Below are 21,964 nucleotides of genomic sequence, written 5' to 3'. Positions count from 1 at the left end.
AACCTTAAACAGCCTTGTAGCAATTAATAGTATAATTGTTTCCCAATAGTTGGGTAAAACACACAGAAATGTCAAAGAAATTAGGAATGTCAAAAATGTAGGAAAACTTAATAATGTAAGAACTTGACTAATAATGTAATAAAAGGTCTGTTTTTTCTCTTACTATATTATTAGGAATTTATTATTTTTAAAGTAATTATATTAGTCCTGTGGTGAGAATCAGATCACTGATGAAAGGCTAGAGAATGGAACTAAAATATTTCCCTAATTAATAAACTCCAAAAGTGCATTTTGTGACGCAAATGGTTAGTTAAAAACACTGCAAGAACACGGACAAGACCCAAAACCCTGCATCAGATTCACAATAATGAGGTTTCTGCTTCTTTCCTTATAAACACAAGAATTAGAATTTAGAGTTTAGAATCTGCACTTTTGACGCAGTGTTTCAGAGAGCAAAAAGTAAGGCTGTCATTTGTGCACATACTTAATTTTTCTTGTTTTAAACAGGACCCGACAAACGGCTATTACAACGTGCGAGCCTCCACCCATGACGAAGGCCGCCCAGCCTCGCGCTCAATGCACTACTCTGACTATCGCTCCTCCAACCAGCCAGGGGGCGCTGCCGCGATCAGCGGGAGCTCGGGTGCACCTGGAGCTACGGCAGGTCCCGGAACTCCCAGCAGCTTGGCCCCTGGGTCACGAGCCGGCTGCTACGACCCTCGGCCTCCGTCCAGACTCTCGCACAACAGCTATGCCCAGTTCAACACCTTCAGTCGGGCCGGCCAGTCGCAACAGCCCCCGCCCAGCTCGGGTCCACAGACAGGCGATTTTCCGCCCGACTGCAGCCTCCTGGACTCCACCCCTCAGCTAGCATACGACAACTACAGCTACCACTCGCATTACTCCACGTATCGCATGGGTTTCGCTCCGCCCAGCCTGGCCCCTTTAGAAGGTGGCCCGGCGTATGAGATGTACAGTGTGGGGCCAGGTGTGGGGGCCGGAGGCACTGCTGGGACGTCAGAGACTGGACTCGGAAAGTACGGCAGTTCCACACGTTTCTCCTACACCTCCCAGCATTCCGATTACTCCCACCGGCACACGCAGCGGATGCAGACGCACGTGTGAAAGCAAGCGGTAGTTCGCTCTTTATCACGCTCTTCAGTCCACACACACACACAGTTAGCATCATGCACATACACATACACACGAGAAGGTTCTGAAAGAAGGAACGAACGATGGAGAGTAGGAACCAGTTCAGAAAGAACACAGACCAGGAGATGAAAGAGTAGGTGGAGATTACAAGAGATGGGGAAGTTCTCTTTCCTGTCTTTCGTTGCTTAATTCTCAGCTCGAGGAGCTGACAGCGAAAGTCACAATCAAGATGAAAACAGACTAGCGTCAATGAAAGATCAAAAAATCTTTGCGATGCTGAGAACGGCTCAGTCTGTGAATTAGCAGGGCTGCGAGACAGATCTTGAGCAATGAAGGAAGCCATTGTGTTTGTCTTTGTGACATAAAAAAATGGACATGGTGGACATGCACGACTTTTTGTAACGGCCTTTTTTGGCGAATGGCTTCTTCAACTCGTCTCCACACCTTAATGGCCCTCATCGGAAAGAAGAAACTGTCAGAAAGCAATACGACAGTGGTCGCACCTGGATCAGTGATAGTTTCTAAAGCGTACTTACGGACACGGATAAGTTTCCTTCTTAAATTCTACACTTTTAGCTCTGAGCAAAGGCTGCCAGATTAGTAAACAAAGAGCACAACACGATCACCATATACCCTTGGTTACCAAAGCAAGTGTTATTAATGGGAAACCAGGTGATCAGCTTTTAGTACTCTTAACCGCTTTATCAGTTTATTAATATCTAACCAGCTGTCTAGCTTGCTAAGCTACCTCATTCAGTAGTCTGTTAGCCTTATCGTTCAGCGGCTAATGTAGAAATAACCCGTGTGCGGTACAGTTACCTTTTGTTATCGTATAGCTCACTTGTCACTCTGGCAGGATGCTGTGTGATTCCAGTTAATCAAGTTCCCACTCCCAACTGATTAATAAGAGCACTTTCGAACCTTTTCCAATTTCCAACATAAACATGGCATCTTAGCATCAGTTGTCGGTTAAGGAGACCAGTTCAGGAAGCCATAAGACATGGCCAACAACAGCCATTTTCCTTTTCTTGTTTTTATTATTGAACAAACCATTGGGTCAGAGCCTCAATTGGTGGACTATACAGTATAATGGGGTGGGTGGGGGGGTATCATAGTAGACCATATATATTTTTTCATAGTGTTTTTACATGGTGATTGGTTAATCTTAGAGCACATACAATATATTTGCATACATACAAACATATATATATATATATATATATATATATATATATATATATATATATATATATTCTATGTCCGAATTCCCCACTCTTTTTCCATGGTGCTTTCGTAGTGGGGTCATTGTTTGCACTGCACACCAGTATTCTGTCTTAGATTTAGATTACTCTTATAATCTACCTGTAATCTCTCATTTGCACACTTAGGCTAGAGTGTTTTGAATATTCCCAAAATACAGAATTATTTTTGTTTTTCCTCATATTTCTGTAAGGAATTGTGGACCAAAGGTTCATCGTTAAGAGTGTCAGTCTTTATTTGGGTGATATTCACCTCAACAAACAAGGAAATATGCAGATTCGTTTGTTTGTTTGTTTTTTTGTTGTTGTTTATTCTGGACTCAATAATGATGAGAGAGTGCTGAAACAAGGTGTTTTGAAGGGTAGAGGATTGCAAAGGTCTTAAACCTTATGATCCAGCCTTAGGTACACATACTGATCTAAGATCAGGCTGCTATGCCATCACGTTTCTACATGAGATCATACAGAGCGAAGGTCGAACTGAAATTAAGTCAGTTCTTAGAAGGGGTTTTGTTGACAGTTCCTGGTTGTCTAGCCCAGCGAACAGAATGTTCATGTACACACACATATATAAATATATAGAAATATATATACACATTAATATCCATGTGTGTGTGTGCGTATATATATATATATATATATATATATATATATATATATATATATATATATATATATATGAATATGAAGTTTATCTGTAGATTAGGAGACTCTTCTGCACATGTATTCACAAAGACACACCTTGCTACATGTGCCAACACAGACATCTATGTTGGTGGAAGCATTTTTGACCAATAAGGAAAAGTAAAAGAAAAACTACCTTTCAGTTTGGTCTTCGTATATGAAGTGCTTGGCAGGACATGGTTGTGATTGCGATGGTGGTGGAAGATGAAGACAATCCATCTTGAATGGTTCTCCGTCGTGGAGCAATGAGGTACTGTCTACAGCTAGGTTTTTTTTTTTTTTTGTTAGGGTTTTTTTTTTTTTTTTTTTTGGGGGTCTTCGTTTCAATACCTTTCGAGTGAAGGAGTCCTGTAAATACTTTCCCACATGTAACTCCTATTTCAAGTATTATTTGACATCACCTGATGTGATGCACTCTTTAAATGCAGTATTGTCACAGTTCAATGGCGCAAGGAGAAGATTGGCAGAAGGACTACATGCTGGCACTGGGATTTTATGAACCCGTAGTAGAAAGGAAAATCTGAACTGCGTTCAACTCGGCCGGAGTCCAGTACAATGCCAAAGAGCATTGAGAAGAACACGATGCTCATCATTATCAGAAAACACCTTTATACCTGCCTGAGCTGCCAGTCCATTGGTCTTGATGGCACCTTTGGTTGCTTTGAGCAATTGACAGAAGGAGAATGGTCTGGTGGGACGCGAACTTGATCTTACCTACCAGACAGGACATGCACTTCCACCTCCACCAGCTTCCTCCTGAAAGGACTGAAGTTCCATCATCAGGACGAAAAAGAGGGAAACGTGAAGGTGCGTGTTGGTTCAAAAACAGAGTGGCCTTAGGAAAACATGACTTTTATAATCCCTCACTTTATAAGCCAGTTTAAGGCCAGAGGAGTATAATGACAGTTTCAGTGATGGTATGAGAAGAGAGTGTGTGTGTGTGCGTGTGTGTGCACTCGCGCACGCATGTGTGTGTGTGCGCGTGCGTGTCTCTCTTTGTGTATGAATATCTTTATGTAATCATTTACTTCCCTCAAGTTCCTGCTTCAATACTTTTATTCTCCTGGTAGGACTGTATCCTGTATAATTGTGTCTTAGAAAACAAAGCGTTGACCTTACCGTACTGTTCTTCGTAGCTGAAACGTTCTACAGATGTACAACAGAAGTTATTGGACTTTTCATTTTTTATTTTATTTTCATTTTTTCAATATTTTTAAAAAAATGTTATGTAATTATTTTTTCACAGTATACCAGAAATAAAAGCACTGTTTTTATAAGAATGGACCGAGTGGGAATCCCTTTCAATGCCCCTTTTCAGTTTAGGCAGTCTACATACAGTGACAGTTATTGGGTCATTATAAAATATTTAGTGAAGTGGTCGCTGGACGTTTTTCTGGCATTGCTGTGTGAGGTCTGCAATGCAGCCATGTTCAGTTCCTGCTGGTTTTCAGAGGCTATTTCGTCTTCAGAGTTGTCTTCAGTGCAGTGGTATATGTGTTCTTTGGGGTTCAGGCTGGGTGACTGTCTCAGACAGTGAAGTCAAGGGCATTCTACTTTTTGACTCCTATGGCCCTGTCCAACTCACATTCTAAACCCTAAGCCCCTCCTGAAAGTGCGCTTTGATGAAATTGTCAAAGGGCGGGTAAAAGGGGCATCGAAGAGTGTTCAAGGTTTGAAAGAATTCAGAACAGGACTGGGACACACTTCACTTTGGGGCTGGGTGATATGATCAAAATATTGCATCACGATATATCAAGACATTTTCACAATACACAATATTAATTGTGACACATGTTTGCAGACAAAATGCATCATAAATGCAGATTCTTAAAAATTACTATTCCCATACTTAGTACAGTGCTAGATATTCAAAATACAGCACTTCATCCAGTTACACTGTTTGCATTGTGTCAGTGTTCTTTAAGCAGTGATGACATATTTGATGTGCTTACAAAACAATATTGTGCATCACGATAGCAAAATGAATTACAATACAAAAAAATATCATCATATTGCCCACCTCTGCTTCACCTCACGTCCCATCACCTATATCTGACACTGCTGACTGAACACCGCAGTTGCTGCTAAATGGATAAGTGGTTGGCAGAACCAAACCATTTAGAAGATGATGAAACATTGAGATCACTACAAGTTAAATTCCTCCTTACGAATTTTCAGACACATGACCCACAAAATCACTTCAATCCCGATAAAGAAAAAGATAACAGATTCTTAGATTTTTTTTTTTTTGGTTTATGCAAAAAACATCACAGGATGCAGTGAGACCTACATAATTTCCTATAAAAGTGCTCATGGGGGGAGCTTGTGAGCATCTTTACATGAAAAATAGAAATAGTAAAGAAATAGAACACCCTACAGCCTTGCACACACAAATGAGGGGTATGAGTGTACAAGCGTAAGTAATAGGACAGGGCCTAAAACTGCCTGGGTGCTTTAGCTGTATGTAAGTGTAGGAGTCACTGCCCTTCTGAAAGGTGAAAAGCTGTCCACTCTGCGTTTTGAGCCATCTGGTTGGATCTGAGTAGTCGCAATGCTTCCGTTCAGAATTCTCACTTAATCAGAGAAGGCAAGTGCTCTGGTTCCGCCGGCATGTCGTCTTGGAGTGGGTCATTTTTTCTTCACCATCAGTCATATTCATTTATTAAATAGACCAAGTATTTTGTAAACAACATGAAGTGATAAACTTATATACAATGTTTTTTATAGTGAAAATTCTTTTATTGTAATATTAACCAATGAAAACATAACTGACAATTATAACTTTTTCTCATATTGAAGTTTAATATCAGAGTGACACTTGAAGAGTTGGTATATCAGTGTGGAAAGGGCTAAAATATTTTCTAGGTTCTAGAGCATCTCCAAACCACAGTGTGAGAGCCTAGGAAAATTGTTGATTCTTTTCAGAAGTCTTTTTAGCCTTCATCAGTGCCCATCCACATAACAGCAAGACAGGGATTGAATGGCATTCACAAGAAGAAAACACTGCCGACCAAATCAAACACCAACGCTCAATTCACATTTGGGGGTGGGGGTGCCCTGGACAGTCCTTAAGTGGTGGTAGTAGAGCAGTGTGGAGATGTTTTGCTGTTTGAGGACCTGGACAACCTGCTATTGGTAAAGAAATCATGAATTGTGTGCTGTATCAGAATTCAGGCCTTATGTTTATTTGCCAACAAATTAAAGTTGAGTTGTGTCTCAACACATTTATTTATTTTAAAGCTTCCTACAAATCATCAAATTGCATGAACTCTGTACAATTTCACAGGTCTAGCAAATGAGTTACCCCATTCTGTATATTGCCCTGCACTAAGGAGATTTCAACAGGTACAGAGAGCGTGTTCAACGCGTGTTCATGTTAAATTGACCTACTAAGACTCATCTTTGTGCCAAGATGCTGTCAAGAAACTCATCCCAGATTAATTGTGCAGTGCATTGAAACTCCAGAGCCTGGGTAGGGAATGGTCCAGCCTTTTGGAACCAATGTAACATGTAGAATTAGAATTAGTAGATTTTTCAACGGCCTATAAGACACGCTATTAATGGTTCAACAGACGAGCAAAATGTTCATATATATATATATATATATATATATATATATATATATATATACATCATCTCCATCACTTATTTAAAGAAATAAGGAATGATTTCAGTTTCACTCTGAACTGCTATAGAGTGTTATCTCAAAGTGAAGAAGCCGTTATATGTATAGGCCTAAATAATGCATTTCCCCATGAAACAGCAGTGTCTAGTAATAGCTGTAATATTCTGGGAATATCTTTTGATGCTAACCACAAATGAACTGCAAAGCTAGCATATCTAAATGTGCTTAGCCTTCAGCTGTTGATCAAGTGTGAGGAAACCAAATGACTGGAAGCATATAGTAATAAAAGCAAGGGATAACTGTGAAAGAACTGGGCAATGTAACGTATCAGTACAGCCACATCTGCGTAGCCGTGAATTATACACAATGAGCTGCAGGAAGCCAAGCTTAAACTTCACACCAAATTAAGCAAATACTGGATTTGTTTATTATGGAAACGATAAGTGTTGGGGGGCAAGTGACTGTGGGGGTCGGAAGTACGAAATTAGTAGGGAATTAGTTAACAATACACTATACCAACATACCATATGCATTTTATATCTCATTACTCAATGTATAATTTGTTGCGCTACTGTTACTCAGTCATTTTGATAGAGTACACGTGATGCGACCATAATGAGGTCACATAAGGCTACACAGACATATTTAGTATGTCACAGAGGCACCCATCCTTTAACATCTGGAAAATGGTAAATGGTCCATCTAATGGTAAGGGTGACCAGTTTGTTCGTTTTGTTTTTTTTTAGGCAAATGCTGCTTTCTAGTGGTAAAAGCACCATGGTGCACCAACAGCACTGACCTAAAATCTACAGAAGCATAATTTATCCCCTCACATACAATTTCTACTACATACGTTCAAACCCCCTCCCCCCTCAAATCTACCGCTTTCTGTACTCAGCAGTAGCAGTTCAACCTAGACAGCACTTCTGAGAGCAGTAGTTTGTTAAACACTCACAGCTGTGCTTAATTTGGCATGTGTACGTGTCAGACCACCCATGAGGTCACAGGAAGTGACTTAGGCAGCATGTGGTTGGAGAAAAAGGTGTTTCGCCATGACAGTCATTCAGAGGGTGGAACAATAAGTGACAGACACTGCAGCTATTTTTATGGGTGCTAATATTCACCTACCAGAACACAGCAGTTCTGGGAGCAGAAGGCACAGCACTCAACATGACTCAATATGACAAATAAAAAAATAAAAAATAAAAATTCAGTAACTAATTAGCAGTTTAAAAACTTGGACCCTTGCGACACACCAGTTCAATCTACACAGAACTATGATTCATAAGAGCAATCACATCATTAGGAGTGATGTTCATGTCTAGGAATTCATGGTAGCACTATACAATAGCTAGCATATATGTTGAAAACTGATTTAAATATATACACTGATTAGCCAGAACATAAAAGCCACAACTGAAGTGAATAACATACTAACATACATACATACATACATACACATATTGGTGCCTCACTAGCTGTTCAGTTGAACAGCTAGTGAGCAGGGAAAATGGGCAAGCACATTTTTCTAATTTGGAGACAGTGATCCTCCAAAAAAGCAGGTCTAGTGAAGAGTTCCTGGTACCCAGTGTTCAGTACCTACCAAAAGTGGCCTAAGAAAGGACTACCTATGATTTGACCGGGTCATTAATACCTTCAAATGTCAACTACCTAGAAAATCTTCAGTCTACATTTTTTAATTATTATTAATATTAAAAACGCTATCTAATGTGATTTGAGAAAAATCGATGTAGATGCTATCAAATTGCCTGGAATACAATCTTACTACTTGCATTAATTGTAGTAATAAGTAATAATAAGTATCTTCTCCTTTAAAGTTTTCATTATAATATAATGAGGAAAACCTAAGAAACAATATAACTTATCATTCTGTCCTTCTTTTCTCAGCTAGCCATTATTAAGAACATCGGCTATAGGAAGAAGGCGATCTTTCAGCAATGTGTCATGTTCACTTTCTGACTACAACCAATTTAGACACCTCAAACACAAAAATCTCATAAGGGAGCAGGGGTGGTAAGCATAAGCATAAAGGTGTAACAATGCAATCTACTCTGTGCATTGAAAAAAAATAACACCAACCAACAGCCCACTACAACACAGTAATGTAACGAACCACACTCCTCCCACTTTCCAGCTCTAGTCTCATTAGTAGATTCTAAAATAACTGGACGGTCATTATTTTTCAATACTAAAATTGTCAAATCCTGCGTCAAAACATTGGCTGGATAATCTGTATACCTCTGATAACTCAACTAGTAAATAAATATTTAACTTTTTATCCCTTCCAGATTATTTACAAGTTTAGACTCAATGATTGAGTACATCATGACAAGGACAACACTGAGTTTCACAGACTTCAAATATTTATTAAGTTTAATAAGCTTTTATACAAGAGGCTTGACTGAAGTTGCCCATTATAGCATTACCAGAGTGAGTTTGAAGGACAGAACTAAACAGGTGAGCACAGGCCAGTCATCACAGCTCTCTAACGGTCCACCTCACCAAACACAATGTCCTGAGTGCCTGCAAAGAGAGAGGACATTTTGAAGCAGGTTATAAAAAGAAATTATAGCTTGAGAGGCACCAAAAAGAGCAAGGGTGCCGATAAACACAAGAGTTTCTAGTTATGTAATATTTTTAAATCATGTTAAAATAGATTTAGCAGTAGCTTCCAAAAGGTGTAGTGTTTGTAAGATCATAAATGTTAGCCTGGGTGCTAGCCAGAAAGCCTGCCAACTTTGCTCCCAATCAGAGCCTGACAGAACTACTTCTGACCGAAGAGTCTAAAACTATTGGCTTCAAACTGTTAGTGTGCTGCACAATAATGACAAGGATTACAGTGGGTGGGTGCTGACTGGATGCCGTCTCTTAAGGATTAAGCTGTCTGAATATATTTTAATCATTACTGTCACTTGGTGAGCTTACTGCACAAACACAAACTTTTGTTTCGCGTGACACAAGCTTAAAGTGTTGACATGAAAATTTCACATTTACTTACCGATGATGGCCACAACGTCAGCAAGCATGTGTCCCTTAGACATTTTATCCAGACCAGCCTACATAAAAATACACCAGTGCATTAGAGGAAGAACAGTCTGGCACTTTAAAATATAAACAAAGAGTTCTTTGAGGGACGGCAGAGAATGACACTTTTGCTAGAGACTTCTATTGAACATCAAGGGAAGGTTGCTTAAACCTTCAAAAGGTTCTTTATGCTCACAGGCATTTCATACACACCCACCAAAAGAACATAGAGAATATTTATTTATTAATTAATTAAATAATGGGGAGATAAAAAGCCTGCCTGAGAAGAGAGAAGAAGAGAATTCTCAATCATTTATATAGGGGAAACCCTGTGGATGGCACCAGAACACCATTCACCGTGCCAAACCCATTATTCAGGTGTACTGGAAGAGTAACTGTATCTACTGTATACTGTATAGCATTTCAGTATGAACTTGGTCTCAACAGACCCTGTTAAATAAGATAATAATGAGTGGAATGCTGCCTAAGTGGCATATTGGTGCCCTCTACAGGGAAGAGAGAGTAATGTGCTTTTACCTATACAGCTCTCAAGACAATTAATTTAAGACTAAATAAATAAATAAACATTAGGCAAGGGCTTTTTTTATTTAGCCATTATAGAAAAACCCCATGTCACCCACCCCAATTCACCTTTATACATATCTTACGGAAGGCAAACAAAATCCAGGCAAGCAGAAAGCAAGTGCAATACTACAATAGTTTTACAGTATATTTTATATCACACTTTTTAATATTCTTTTCTATCCAGCTTCATTATTCAGTGTTAACAATCTTTAATACAGTACAATCTTACCAAATGAGCAAAGCCTGGAGCTTTGATCTTGCAGCGGTAGGGTCTGCTGGAGCCATCAGAGACCAGGTACACCCCAAACTCACCCTGTGGATTAAGCAGCAGCATACCAGCATATAAATGATACAATTATCACACACAACAACCAAAAAAGTCTCACACACGACCTCTTAAATGCCCAGTTTTTTATTAAGAAATATTCAAAGTTGTTGAAAGGGAAATGTGGGTCCACAGGCACAGGCTTTGAAGAATGTTCCAAACCTATATATTCATTAATACTTAGACAAAAGAGGCAGGAAGTCAGTTCCTTTAGATTTATTTATTCTTTTTACAATTAAGTTGATCACAGTCACACATTTTTCTGCTTTTCTTTTTTCATAATCTGAATCTGGGGCTTCTTCACAGTGTCAAAATTTCATGATAAATTGAAAAACAGTAAATGTCCAAAATAAATGTCCTTGAAAAAAAGTAACTAAACCATGTTTACTTTGACAATTAAAAAGGTCTTTTCCCATTCTCTTGTAAAGACACCAACTTGAAGAGAAAAGGACAGCGACAATACGCTTCTTCATGGAATTGTTTTTTGATTCTATCTGTAAACTTACCTTTGGCGCTTCAACTGCTGTGTATGTGGCTCCTGGAGGAACCTGGTAACCCTCTGTGTAGAGCTTGAAATGATGTATGAGGGACTCCATTGACATCTAAAACACAAAAAGCCACTCTGTTGTATACCGTTCAACAGTTGTAACGTTCTTGGCAATTACTGTATATATGTAAAGAGGTATTAAGGGAGAAGAAATATTTCTTGCTCCCCCTACAGTTGGAAAGTGTAATAAATGACATTTAAACAAGCTGAGACATCGGTTACTGAAAGAAGCGTGTGGACTGATGAGGTAGATTTTACACAAAAATAACTCCAACGTTGTCCTGCCTGCTTCACCAAAGTTACACAGTGCAGTCAGTAGCATACAGAGCCCTGAGTTGGAATGATAGAAGCTGTTCTCCTTATTACAGTCAGTGGAGCATTACAAGGATTTTGAAGCTCATTTAAGGCAAAAATGCTACATAAAATGTTGCTTTACCTACACATAGATAATAATAAGGAAACCGGCCCTAATTTGCAAAGCACAGTTTATTCATTTCTTTTGGGTGACACGGGGTGAACATTTCTTAAACATTTATTTTTGTCCCAGCATCAAAGAAATAAACATAATAGTAATAATAAAAATTAGGTGACTGATAAAAGTTAGTGACTGAGTACAGGATATGACTGCAGTGTTTTGTGCAGGTTGCCTGTGTTTAAAAAAAAAAAAAAAAAAAAAAAAAAAAAAAGATCTTGCTTATAGTAAACTGCACTTTACTATACACACACATTCATACATGCATGCATGCACACAGCTCATGCAGTTCAGTTCCTACCTTCATCTCAGATCTCTTGGGTGGTGCGACCTTAGCGTCATCCACCTTGATTTCTCCTTCAGGCATCTTGTTGAGACACTGGTGAATGATCCTTAAAGACTGCCTCATCTCCTCCACTCGACACAGGTACCTGTAAATTGAAGAGAGAAAGAACACATATTTCCCCCTAAATTCTCACGGTTGAACCTAGACAGTTCAAACCCTCAGAGTAGTACTGAAGATCCCTCTGGCTTTTTAGAGCAAAACAACTCACCTGTCATAGCAGTCACCTTTACTTCCAATAGGTATGTCAAACTCCACCTCATCGTATTTGTCATATGGCTGGGATTTCCTCAGATCCCACTTAATGCCAGAACCCCTCAACATCACCCCACTGGAAGAGAGACAAACATACATAACATGGACGCTTTGTTTGCATGTAGAAAGAAAGAGGGAGACACTATGTTTACAGCTATAACAATAAGACTATATTTGCACAAAGCAAACTAATAGCAAAAAACCCCAACCACCACCAGTGTGTACTGTACCTGAAGCCATTGTTGAGTGCATCTTCTGCTCCAATAACCCCAATATCAATAGTTCTGTTCCTCCAGATGCGATTGTTGGTCAGCATCTGCAAACATGTCCATATTAATAACACCCTTATTCATATAAAATACACTTTTCACATTACAGGAATAGTAAGTCTAAAAATCTATTTTACACAACCCTTTACTTACAACAAAACAATCAGCATGTTTGATGTTCTGATGCTACAAGGTTAAAGCTAAACATAAGCTACAGTAAGCTGGAAAGTAAAGGGAAACTGTCCCCAAAATCTTTCCTGGTTATACAGACTGACAACACTATATGTTCAAAGGATTTGACACCTTTTAATTAGTGCTTTTAGCTACTTTAAGTTGCACCCATTGCTAACACACACAGCTTGTCTAATTGCTGAAAATAAGTAATGCTAACAGAATTGGACATATAAAATGAACCTATTAGCAACATGCCTAATGCCAGGTGTGGGTTAGAGGGGGTAGATGGTGCTCCATCTAATTCTTTTGGGATGAGGTGGGGTGATTATCCAATATCATGACCTCACTAATGCTCTTGTTTCTGAATGTACAAAAAACAAACAAAAAAAAAACACCTTGCAGGAATGCTCCAAAATCTAGTAGAAAGCCTTCCCTGGATAGTCGAGACAGTTACTCCAACAAAAGCAAGATAAACTCTCTGTCTTTTTTTTTTTTTTTTTTTTTTTCTTTTTTTAATACCCTTGATTTTGTGAGCAACAATGAAAGAGCAGGTGTCCCAATACTTGTGTCCATATAGTAATCATTGCCTTATAGGCAAAACTAAAACAACGCAATAAAACTTGTTTGAGGCAAAGGGACAATACAAAAATTGATTTTCTTGAGTAATTTTCTGCAGACAACAAACACCTCTACCACTCATACCTCCTCCACCTCATCGATCCTTATTGAGAAGTTCTTACACCACTCGTAAATATCGTCCATTAGACCCAGGGGCATGTCCTGCAGACACACACAGACAAGTTAAACTTAGATTCAGGCTGGTTTTCCAAACGTAGATTTAGTTTGTGGTGTTGGACTGAACTAGAGCTTGCTGAAGCTCCTAAGGTCACTGAGCTGACCTGATGGACTCCTCCAGGTCGAACATAAGCAGCATGCATTCTGGCCCCGGACACTCGCTCATAGAACTCGAACATCTGAAAGAGAGACGCAAACAAGCAGGAAAGCATAAATGTAAAGGCTATAGTCAAATATCTCTGAGGACCTCTGTCTTTATATTTTCATTCAATAACACTGAAGTCACTGACAGCATCAATGGCTATATAGCTTTGTAGCCAAGAGCTTGAATTCTTTATCTGAATCAAAAAAAGAGCAGAGTTATGCATTTCCAAGAAGTTCATCATTTACATGATTACTATTGAGATCTGAATTTTAAATTCTGTATGATCTTCAATGTTTGGTAGTATTAATTTAAGATTCTCAAATCACCTTTCTGAATGTCCACAAGTAGCAGTAGCTCAAAATAGAGGTGATTTTACCATTACTTAACAAATACTGTTGAAAAACTGACGATATCCGCAGCATGCTTAGAAAAGCATAATGTGGATAAACACTGATCAAAATCTTACATTAAAATCCTTGTTCTATGTTTTACATACATTTTTTAAATTCTAGTGCATTTTGTTGCATAGCTGAATTTGTTATGTATTGTGTACTGGGAAAGTCCTAAAAGTGTAGGTATTTCTAGCTGTACCGTCCACCCCTACTCCTTCAAAATAAAAATCACAATAATGTGATGAAACCTGAAACCACCACATCTTCCAGGCACTGCTTCTCTTTCCACATATGCTACTACTTTTTTTTGCTGCCTTTTTCTCCACGCGGGTCCAGTTATTCACGGTCACAAAACACTGACAATTACATATGGTCTATTAGATAGATACTGTATTCCTTGCTAATTACATTACACAACTTTCACTGGGGAAACCCCCCTGCGGAGAGGTAGTAGTGCTCCGTCTCACCTTCTCTCTCTCCTCAAACATCCAGAAGAAAGGAGTCATGGCACCAATGTCCAGAGCGTGTGTAGTGATTCCCATGATGTGGTTCAGAATACGGGTCAACTCGCCATACAGTACTGTGGGCAGAGAAAACAGAACTTTAAATCAATGGATATGGGCCTAAAGAAAAGACAAGGTTTTTTTATATTATTAAAAAAAAAATCCTGACATCCTGTCAAGACATCATATACCCTGCATTCAGGAAGCCAGAACACAGAAACTGCTTCACAAACTAATGTTGCTAACCATGACATCAGCTAATATGATAATAGCCATATAACTTAATGCAAGGTTGTGAGGAGGTTGTTTAGAGACACAATGATACGGTGCTGGCAGTAACAACGGCAAGGTGACTCAAAATAGAGGTCTTTTCACAGATTAAGGGCAGCATTAGGTGCGTCTGACCTCTGATCCACTCGGCACGGGGTGGAGCCCGGATGTTCAGGAGCTTTTCCACTGCCAAGGAGTAGGCCTGCTCGTTACACATCATGGACACATAGTCCAGGCGGTCAAAGTAGGGGAGGGCCTGCAGTCATTCAAAAGGGAAGAGAAGAATGAGAAAAGGTTAAAATATAACCTTAATAAAAAGATATATAACACTGTAGTCAGTTTTCAAAAAGCTGTTTTACTACAAAATTACAACAAAAAAAACTACATTTCCAGTGACCTACAATGCAGAGTTTCTGTGTGGACGAGAGAACAAATAATACAGAAATAAAGTGACATTTTTAAATATATCCAGATACATGTGGGCGTGCAGACTTTATCACATTCATGGAGAAAAGGTTGAACAGAATTTACAGCACATGTACCTGCAGGTAGGTCTTGTACTCAATGAGTTTCTCAGTACCGCGGTGAAGCAGGCCAATGTGAGGGTCACACTTCTTCACCGACTCTCCACTCAACTCCATCACCAGACGCAGCACGCCATGGGCAGCAGGGTGCTGGGGGCCAAAATTTATGGTGAGGTTGGACACATCCTTCTCTGCTGGAGGGTCTCTGTCTGTTAGGAGAGAAGAAAGTCATATTAACCTGAAGTGAAGTTCTTTCACTCAAAAGCACAACCCTGAGGAGCCTTACCAAGCTGAATTTTTAATACTGCCCTATGTAATTAAAGCTTTGGGATTCAGGGTCACGTCAAACATCCATTATTTGCGCTTTGGAAATGGAAATGGAAAAACAATTACAGCAATTGTAAAGAGGGGAAAAGGGGCCAGAATATGCACTATACAGACAATTATTTAGACACTTACTCATTCACTGTTTTTTTCTGAAATCCAATTTTTAATCCTGCGTTTGTGAGAGTAACTGATTATCCAGTACAGAAATGTTTTTACTAAGCTTTTGGAGCACTGCTGTGAGGATCTGATTGCATTCAGCAACAAGAGCATTAATGAGGTCAGTGTGTTGGATGATCACCACCCCACCACATCTCATCTCCAATCCTCCCAAAAAACCTGGACAGAGCACCACACACTGCTCCACAGCCCAATGCCAATAGCAACCATGCCTCTTTCTGCTTCAGAGACTCCAGGTCTATTAGCAATACTTCTCACAATCTGTATATATATATGTGTGTGTGTGTGTGTGTGTGTGTGTGTGTGTGTGTATTTGAAACATCTTAGTCAGCAATGCCTGCATGGCGTACATACCGTCCCATGGTGGTGGCAACCATTTTTCAGTAATTTCACTGGGGTACATCACTGCCCCACCATACGACTCTGCCCACTCCACATCTGGCTGCCATTGCTTCTGCCTAGAGGGATGATGAAGTCATTTAGTTATCTGGAATGATGATGAAGGACAATGCAATCGCACTGCTTTTCCAAGACGAGACTTCTGAAATCAAGGGTATTAGTAGGAAATTTGTCCCCCAGTGCTAGTGTAACTGCCTCTACTCTTTGCCTGCTCATTGCTGTAAGTATTTGATAACATCTAGCTGCAAGAGCATCAGTGAGGTCAGGCACTGATGCCCGATGATTAGCAGAGTAAGTCCAGAGCAGGAAGGGTTATACCCCTCTAGCTGACGTTTGGCACTAGGCATGGTGACCTTAGGCTCATGCCTTGCAGCTCCAGACAGTCTCACTGTATTGGCAATGCTTTTCTATATAGCTATTTTAAACAGGCTGCGTTTGTGGCACCTTAACAACTACATTAGCACTGTGTGCGCCTCAAAAGTAGCTACCTGAACGCAATAGCAAGCCAAGTACACAGGCTGTCTGGAAACTTTTGGCACATACAGCAAAACAACTAAGGATCATTGCAGAAGAATACGTCAAGTGTAACGGCATCCTAAATTTGGAGCCTGTAATCTGTGACCTTCTTTGCTAAACAGATTAACTATGAGTCAATGTACACCGGCAGACTGACCGGCAGACTGACCGGCTGAGCTAGCGCTAGCTTTTCTAGCTAAAGCTCGAGCTGCTTGAATACGACATGAAACTACTGCTACCTCGCTTATAAAGACGTACAGCGCTTTTTCAGCCCCTGGCACATTGTATATAACGTCCAAAATGACACAGGGCAGATCTAAACCAGCGTCCTGTGTATTGCACTGATTAAAAACGTGAGCTGTCCTGGAGTTTTGGGCTCGTTTCACAACCGCTCAGCGTCAGATAAACAGTCCACACTGCGGTCCTTTTCAGCCCACAACTGGACCCCCGACCTGCGTTATGAGATTTACCTCTTCTGAAGCAAAGCACACCCAGGAGTCGAAACACTGCCTTTAAAAATCGCTACTGAAGGACGTCCGAGTTTGGAGAACGACCTCAGCATAGTCGCCGCCATGTTTGCAGGCCAGGCTGGCTGTCTGCGTAAAGGCTCGTCCTTCTACTGCCCCCCAGCGGAGCGGTCGGTGCGCTTCTGCCTCTCACCACCAGGGGGCAGCACAGGCAGCGGCCAATCCCGCTGATTGCGTCTGAAACCACATGCTCCTACACTCACACACAGCCTAAGGAACGGACAGCTAGCAGCGGTGTCCTGTTTTTACACACTGTTTAGTACGATAGTAAGAAAATAAAGTTTTAGAATTCTCTTAAAACAAGGTTGACATTGGTGAACCCATGAACCCATGTCACTGATGGCTTTGCGTCATGTTTCTAGTAGCACAAAACAATCAGCTAAAATTATCCATGAACTGACTTGATAGCTAATTATCAAGTTACTGACCACTTACTTCCAGAGACTACTTTTTACTTTCACTGTGGCATATGCTGAACATGGTGATTATGATAAATGTAAGTTTTTATTAGGTTTGCACACACTGTAGCTGGTATTTTGGCCCATTCCTCCATGCAGTTCTCCTCTAGAGCAGTGATGTTTTGGGGCTGTCGGCGGGCAACACAGACTTTCAACTCCCTCCACAAATTTTCTATGGGGTTGAGGTCTGGAGACTGGCTAGGCCACTCTAGGACCTTAAAATGCTTTGACCTTCACACGCCTGGCACTGCAGGATTTGAGTCCCTCTCGGAGTAGTGTGTTACTGATGGTAACCTTTGTTACTTTGGTCCCAGCTCTCTGCAGGTCGTTCATCAGGTCCCTCCGTGTAGTTCTGGGATTTTGGTTCACCGTTCTCATGATCAATTTGACCCCATGGGATGAGATCTTGCGTGGGGCCCCAGATTGGGGGAGATTATCAATGGTCTTGTATGTCTTCCATTTTCTTACAATTGCTCCCACAGTTGATTTATTCACACCAGCCTGCTTACCTATTGTAGATTCACTCTTCCCAGCCTGGTGCAGGTCTACAATTTTCTTATCAGAAATGTAAACCCTAAGCTTCAGAGGGTCTCCAGTAACTACCTAACTGTGGAATAATGGACATTCACAAAGATAGCAAAAAAGCATCTTTTCATCCCTTTAATCACCATAGTGCAATGGAAAAAAAATACCCAAAAGCTCTACCCAATATTAGTATTGTGTTCCTAATAAAATGCTTGGTGTGTGTGTATGTAATGATAGAAATAATAGTCCACAAGCTTCTACATGTTTTTGGCTTTGGTCAATGGTTCTGTGAAAGACCTTTAATTGATCCAGAACCTAATTTTCTTTAAACATTTTTAAAATATTTCCCCACAATCACACAGTAAGACATGACAAGATCACACAACGCTTAATCTACAGATCATACAGCTACAGATCTTTATCTTTCCCCTCCAGTTTAGGCATGTCCCAGGTATTGCATCAGTAAGTGTGATTTTCTTCCTACACTGACATTTAGAAATCTTAGGTGACATTTAATAGAGTATTGTTGTTGTATATCAGAGCGTAGGCAGAAATACATTCTAGAGTTGGGTTTGCTCATATACATGAGCAAAGTCGGAGGAGTGAAAATGCTAAGGCTTAAGGCAATGGCAGACAGCAGTGTTTGCTAAGCAGTGGTTAGAGGATTGAGAATAAGACCTTGTTCATTGGGATGACTGGAATAATTATCAACAGCACTCATAGAAAACAACTCAAATTTCATTCCCTTAAAATAAGAAATATAATATAAAAATATTTCATAAAAGATATGAATTTACCCATTGTATCAGGGAACCCATTTCATTGGTGACTACGAGTCATGTACAAGTATGTTTCTAGCACTGTGCAGATATCTGTACCACATGCGCTACACCTCTGCCTTTGGGAAAGCTGGGTGTTCAGATGGTTACTCAGCCATTCAGACACTTAGGGAAAGTTTGTTTTACCAACCCGGTGCCTGGACACAAAAAAGTCTGGATGCTCGTCTTCCGTGGATCTTAAAGGATGGTGGGTCAGGACAAGCTCTACTTGAAGCTTGAAGGGCTCTTGGTACTGATCGGGTTTTGACCATTGCCATCATGTACGGGGGGACTGGTCTGTTCTTGGCTTTGTAGGCCAGCGTCAGGGTACAGGACAACCTGTGCCGCTGCGCTCTGGATCAATTGCAATTTTGCTATAGCAGAGCGCCCTCTAGCGCCCTCTAGGCATCAGACCCGATTCTCAGCTGCCTCAGTGAGGAACTTCTCCGAAGGTGGACCCATTTCACAACCTAACACTGTGGTTCTTGCGCTCTGGGTGTGTTTAAACCACTCTTCTTTTAAAAGTTTTTTGTCCACACCGCCAAAACCTCCCAGTTTGAGTGTACTTGTTAAACGACAAAGATTTTATAATACACTCTCATGCCTCTTTTGTTTGGTACTAAACCAGCACTGAGTTCAGGAGGAGGAGGAGGCTAATGCACACAGTATAGAAAAGCAAGTCATAGCTCATATAGTGTTACCGGCCTTCTTTAATTAAGATTAAAAAAAAAAAAAACAGGTACACATCAGTACCTGTTTTACATCAGTAAAAAAAAAAGAGGGTACACATCAGTAGTCAACAAACAGCAACAGATATCAGTCCAGAGAGTGTACCACTACATACACACACAAAGTGAAGTGCAGTGTTTTAAAAGAACAGGGTGGAGTGGGAGTGGTCAGGGAGGTGAGTCAGGCTGGATTATAAGATATTAAACACACTATAAAGTTTAAAACAGTCTGATCTAATTATCTGATTATAGGAACTGTTTACTAAAAATACAGTGATTTTACTAGTGTTGACTAGTATTTATTAATATCACATCTTACCCAAGTTGTGGGGCTGCATTATTCCTAGAAACTCAAAGTTCGGATTTAATCAGTATCAGCCGACAGTCGGCATTAAGGTACTCGAATTGGATTGAGCAGGACATCCTAACTCTTGATACTTTTTCAGTTTAACACTGTAAAACTGATCTTATCTTCAGAAATAAAAGAAAATTGGTGCATTGTGAAAGTACACAACCCCCTTTGATCATGATCTACATTTTCTGAATTACAAATGATACACTTTACACAATCAGGTTGCTCAGAATACAGGAAAATACTGCCAAAGAACATCTTTCAGTCTGGGAAGAAAACAAAGCCTCCAAGCATGAGATCAAAGCAGAAACAGTGGAGCGTCTCAAAACAGAAAGAAGAACATCATATAATGACCTCGAATTATTAGAGAAGCTGTGGCACTAAAAAGTGCAGAAATATCATCCATCTAATCTAAACAAGCTGCTGCAAATGTGAGAGCAATGTAAAAATACTGAAACTGCATGCAAAATAAATTAATTTCTGATAAATGTCTTGCAACCCACCATAACAGTCTACTTAGAACTTACTTATATTAAAGCTTTTGCAATGTTCTTTGAGAATATGGAGGAATTTATAATAAGAATGTTGATTGAAAAACTATGAAAAGAAGTAACTTTCTCAAGGCTGTGTATGCCAACCACAACTTCCTCCCTGTACACCGCTCATTATCTTTTTACATCAGAAGTCTCACATGCAGAGCTTGATCATGCTGCCCATCGCCGCAGTCTGTGGTTCTGTTTTTCTGTACGACCTATGTTACAATTATGAAATCAGCTGGACTCTCCATCATTTTTGCTTCTCCCTCTCTGGATAATCTTTGGCAGTGCCAGTCAACACATCCTCAAAACAACATGAAATTAAATTACTTTCATTATATATATTATATATTATATACATTATATATGCCACCTAGATAACATAGACTTCAGTTCAAACAGCAAGTACTTTATTATTAACATGATAAACGAGAAAATACTATTTCTTAAAGAGGGACATACTATTTTTAATAATTTTTATTAGTGTGTGACCATAAATCCATAAAAATGAACCTTGATAGAAGAGACGATACCCTGAACCTGACATCTTTCACATTGTATTTAAATTTTCTTGTATGAAAATGAATTGTTTGTGTAAATTCCACTTTTATTACGGTATGTGCTCTGGATGTTTACCATAAAATAAAAGCAAATGCATTTTTTTTCATAATTTTGTATTAACAATGTATCATACCATCATTAAGAAAAACACTATATATATTTTACACACAAAATCATCTTAACACTTAACACATAAATGTACCTTGTATAGTCACTCTTTAAATATGTACTAGCTCAGGGACTGTATGCACTTGCACTTCAGCTAAACTGAACTCCTCTCTGGACTCAAGCTGTGTACTGTTCTCTCTACCTGAACACTAGCTGCTACTCATTCCTGCACTGTACACTCTGTTCATGTACGAGATGCTGTTTACAAAACCAGACTCGTCCTCCTCATAAAACACTACTGAACTCCCTAATTTCCTCTTCATTTACATGCACAGTGCATCACTACTCTACCTATTTATTCCATTTACTGTTAGTACAATAACTTAGTTGGACCTTAATGGTCCAGCCTTCATGCACACAAATGCACATGCACATATTTGCATGTGTATATTTTTGTATTTATTGTTTAGTAATGTATCCCTCCTGATGACGGAGAACACTTATTTAGTGCCATTACCATTTCTTCCAATACAGCAATATTTTATGAAAATGTATTCATTAATACACA

At 39.7% G+C, this 21,964-nt stretch overlaps 2 protein-coding genes across 4 annotated transcripts in view; one reads left to right on the top strand and one right to left on the bottom strand.

The window, feature by feature from the left end:
* kirrel1a (kirre like nephrin family adhesion molecule 1a) overlaps nt 1-4,375 on the top strand; it is a 43,559-nt gene extending 39,184 nt beyond the window's left edge. For all 3 annotated transcript variants that reach the window (XM_072687855.1, XM_072687854.1, XM_072687856.1), the window contains exon 15: nt 508-4,375. In XM_072687855.1, the coding sequence (XP_072543956.1) occupies nt 508-1,125 (618 nt within the window). In that variant the 3' untranslated portion in view covers nt 1,126-4,375. The remainder of the gene's footprint in view (nt 1-507) is intronic.
* A 4,711-nt stretch (nt 4,376-9,086) lies between these two features.
* On the bottom strand, nt 9,087-17,396 carry ndufs2 (NADH:ubiquinone oxidoreductase core subunit S2). Its single transcript, XM_072687845.1, has 14 exons — nt 17,254-17,396; nt 16,223-16,326; nt 15,383-15,573; nt 14,976-15,096; nt 14,535-14,647; nt 13,635-13,709; nt 13,438-13,515; nt 12,523-12,608; nt 12,249-12,368; nt 11,996-12,125; nt 11,182-11,277; nt 10,580-10,663; nt 9,740-9,797; nt 9,087-9,264 (listed from the first exon to the last, which is right to left on the bottom strand). Exons 1-14 carry the CDS (start codon nt 17,355-17,357, stop codon nt 9,227-9,229), a joined length of 1,398 nt encoding a protein of 465 aa, XP_072543946.1. The 5' UTR covers nt 17,358-17,396; the 3' UTR covers nt 9,087-9,226.
* Between the last annotated feature and the right edge of the window lie 4,568 nt (nt 17,397-21,964).

This window comes from Salminus brasiliensis, chromosome 9 (genome assembly GCF_030463535.1).
Source record: "Salminus brasiliensis chromosome 9, fSalBra1.hap2, whole genome shotgun sequence".
Classification (NCBI taxonomy): domain Eukaryota; kingdom Metazoa; phylum Chordata; class Actinopteri; order Characiformes; family Bryconidae; genus Salminus; species Salminus brasiliensis.
The sequence above is the reverse complement of the archived record's forward strand: the minus strand, read 5'-3'. Positions and strand labels throughout refer to the sequence as shown.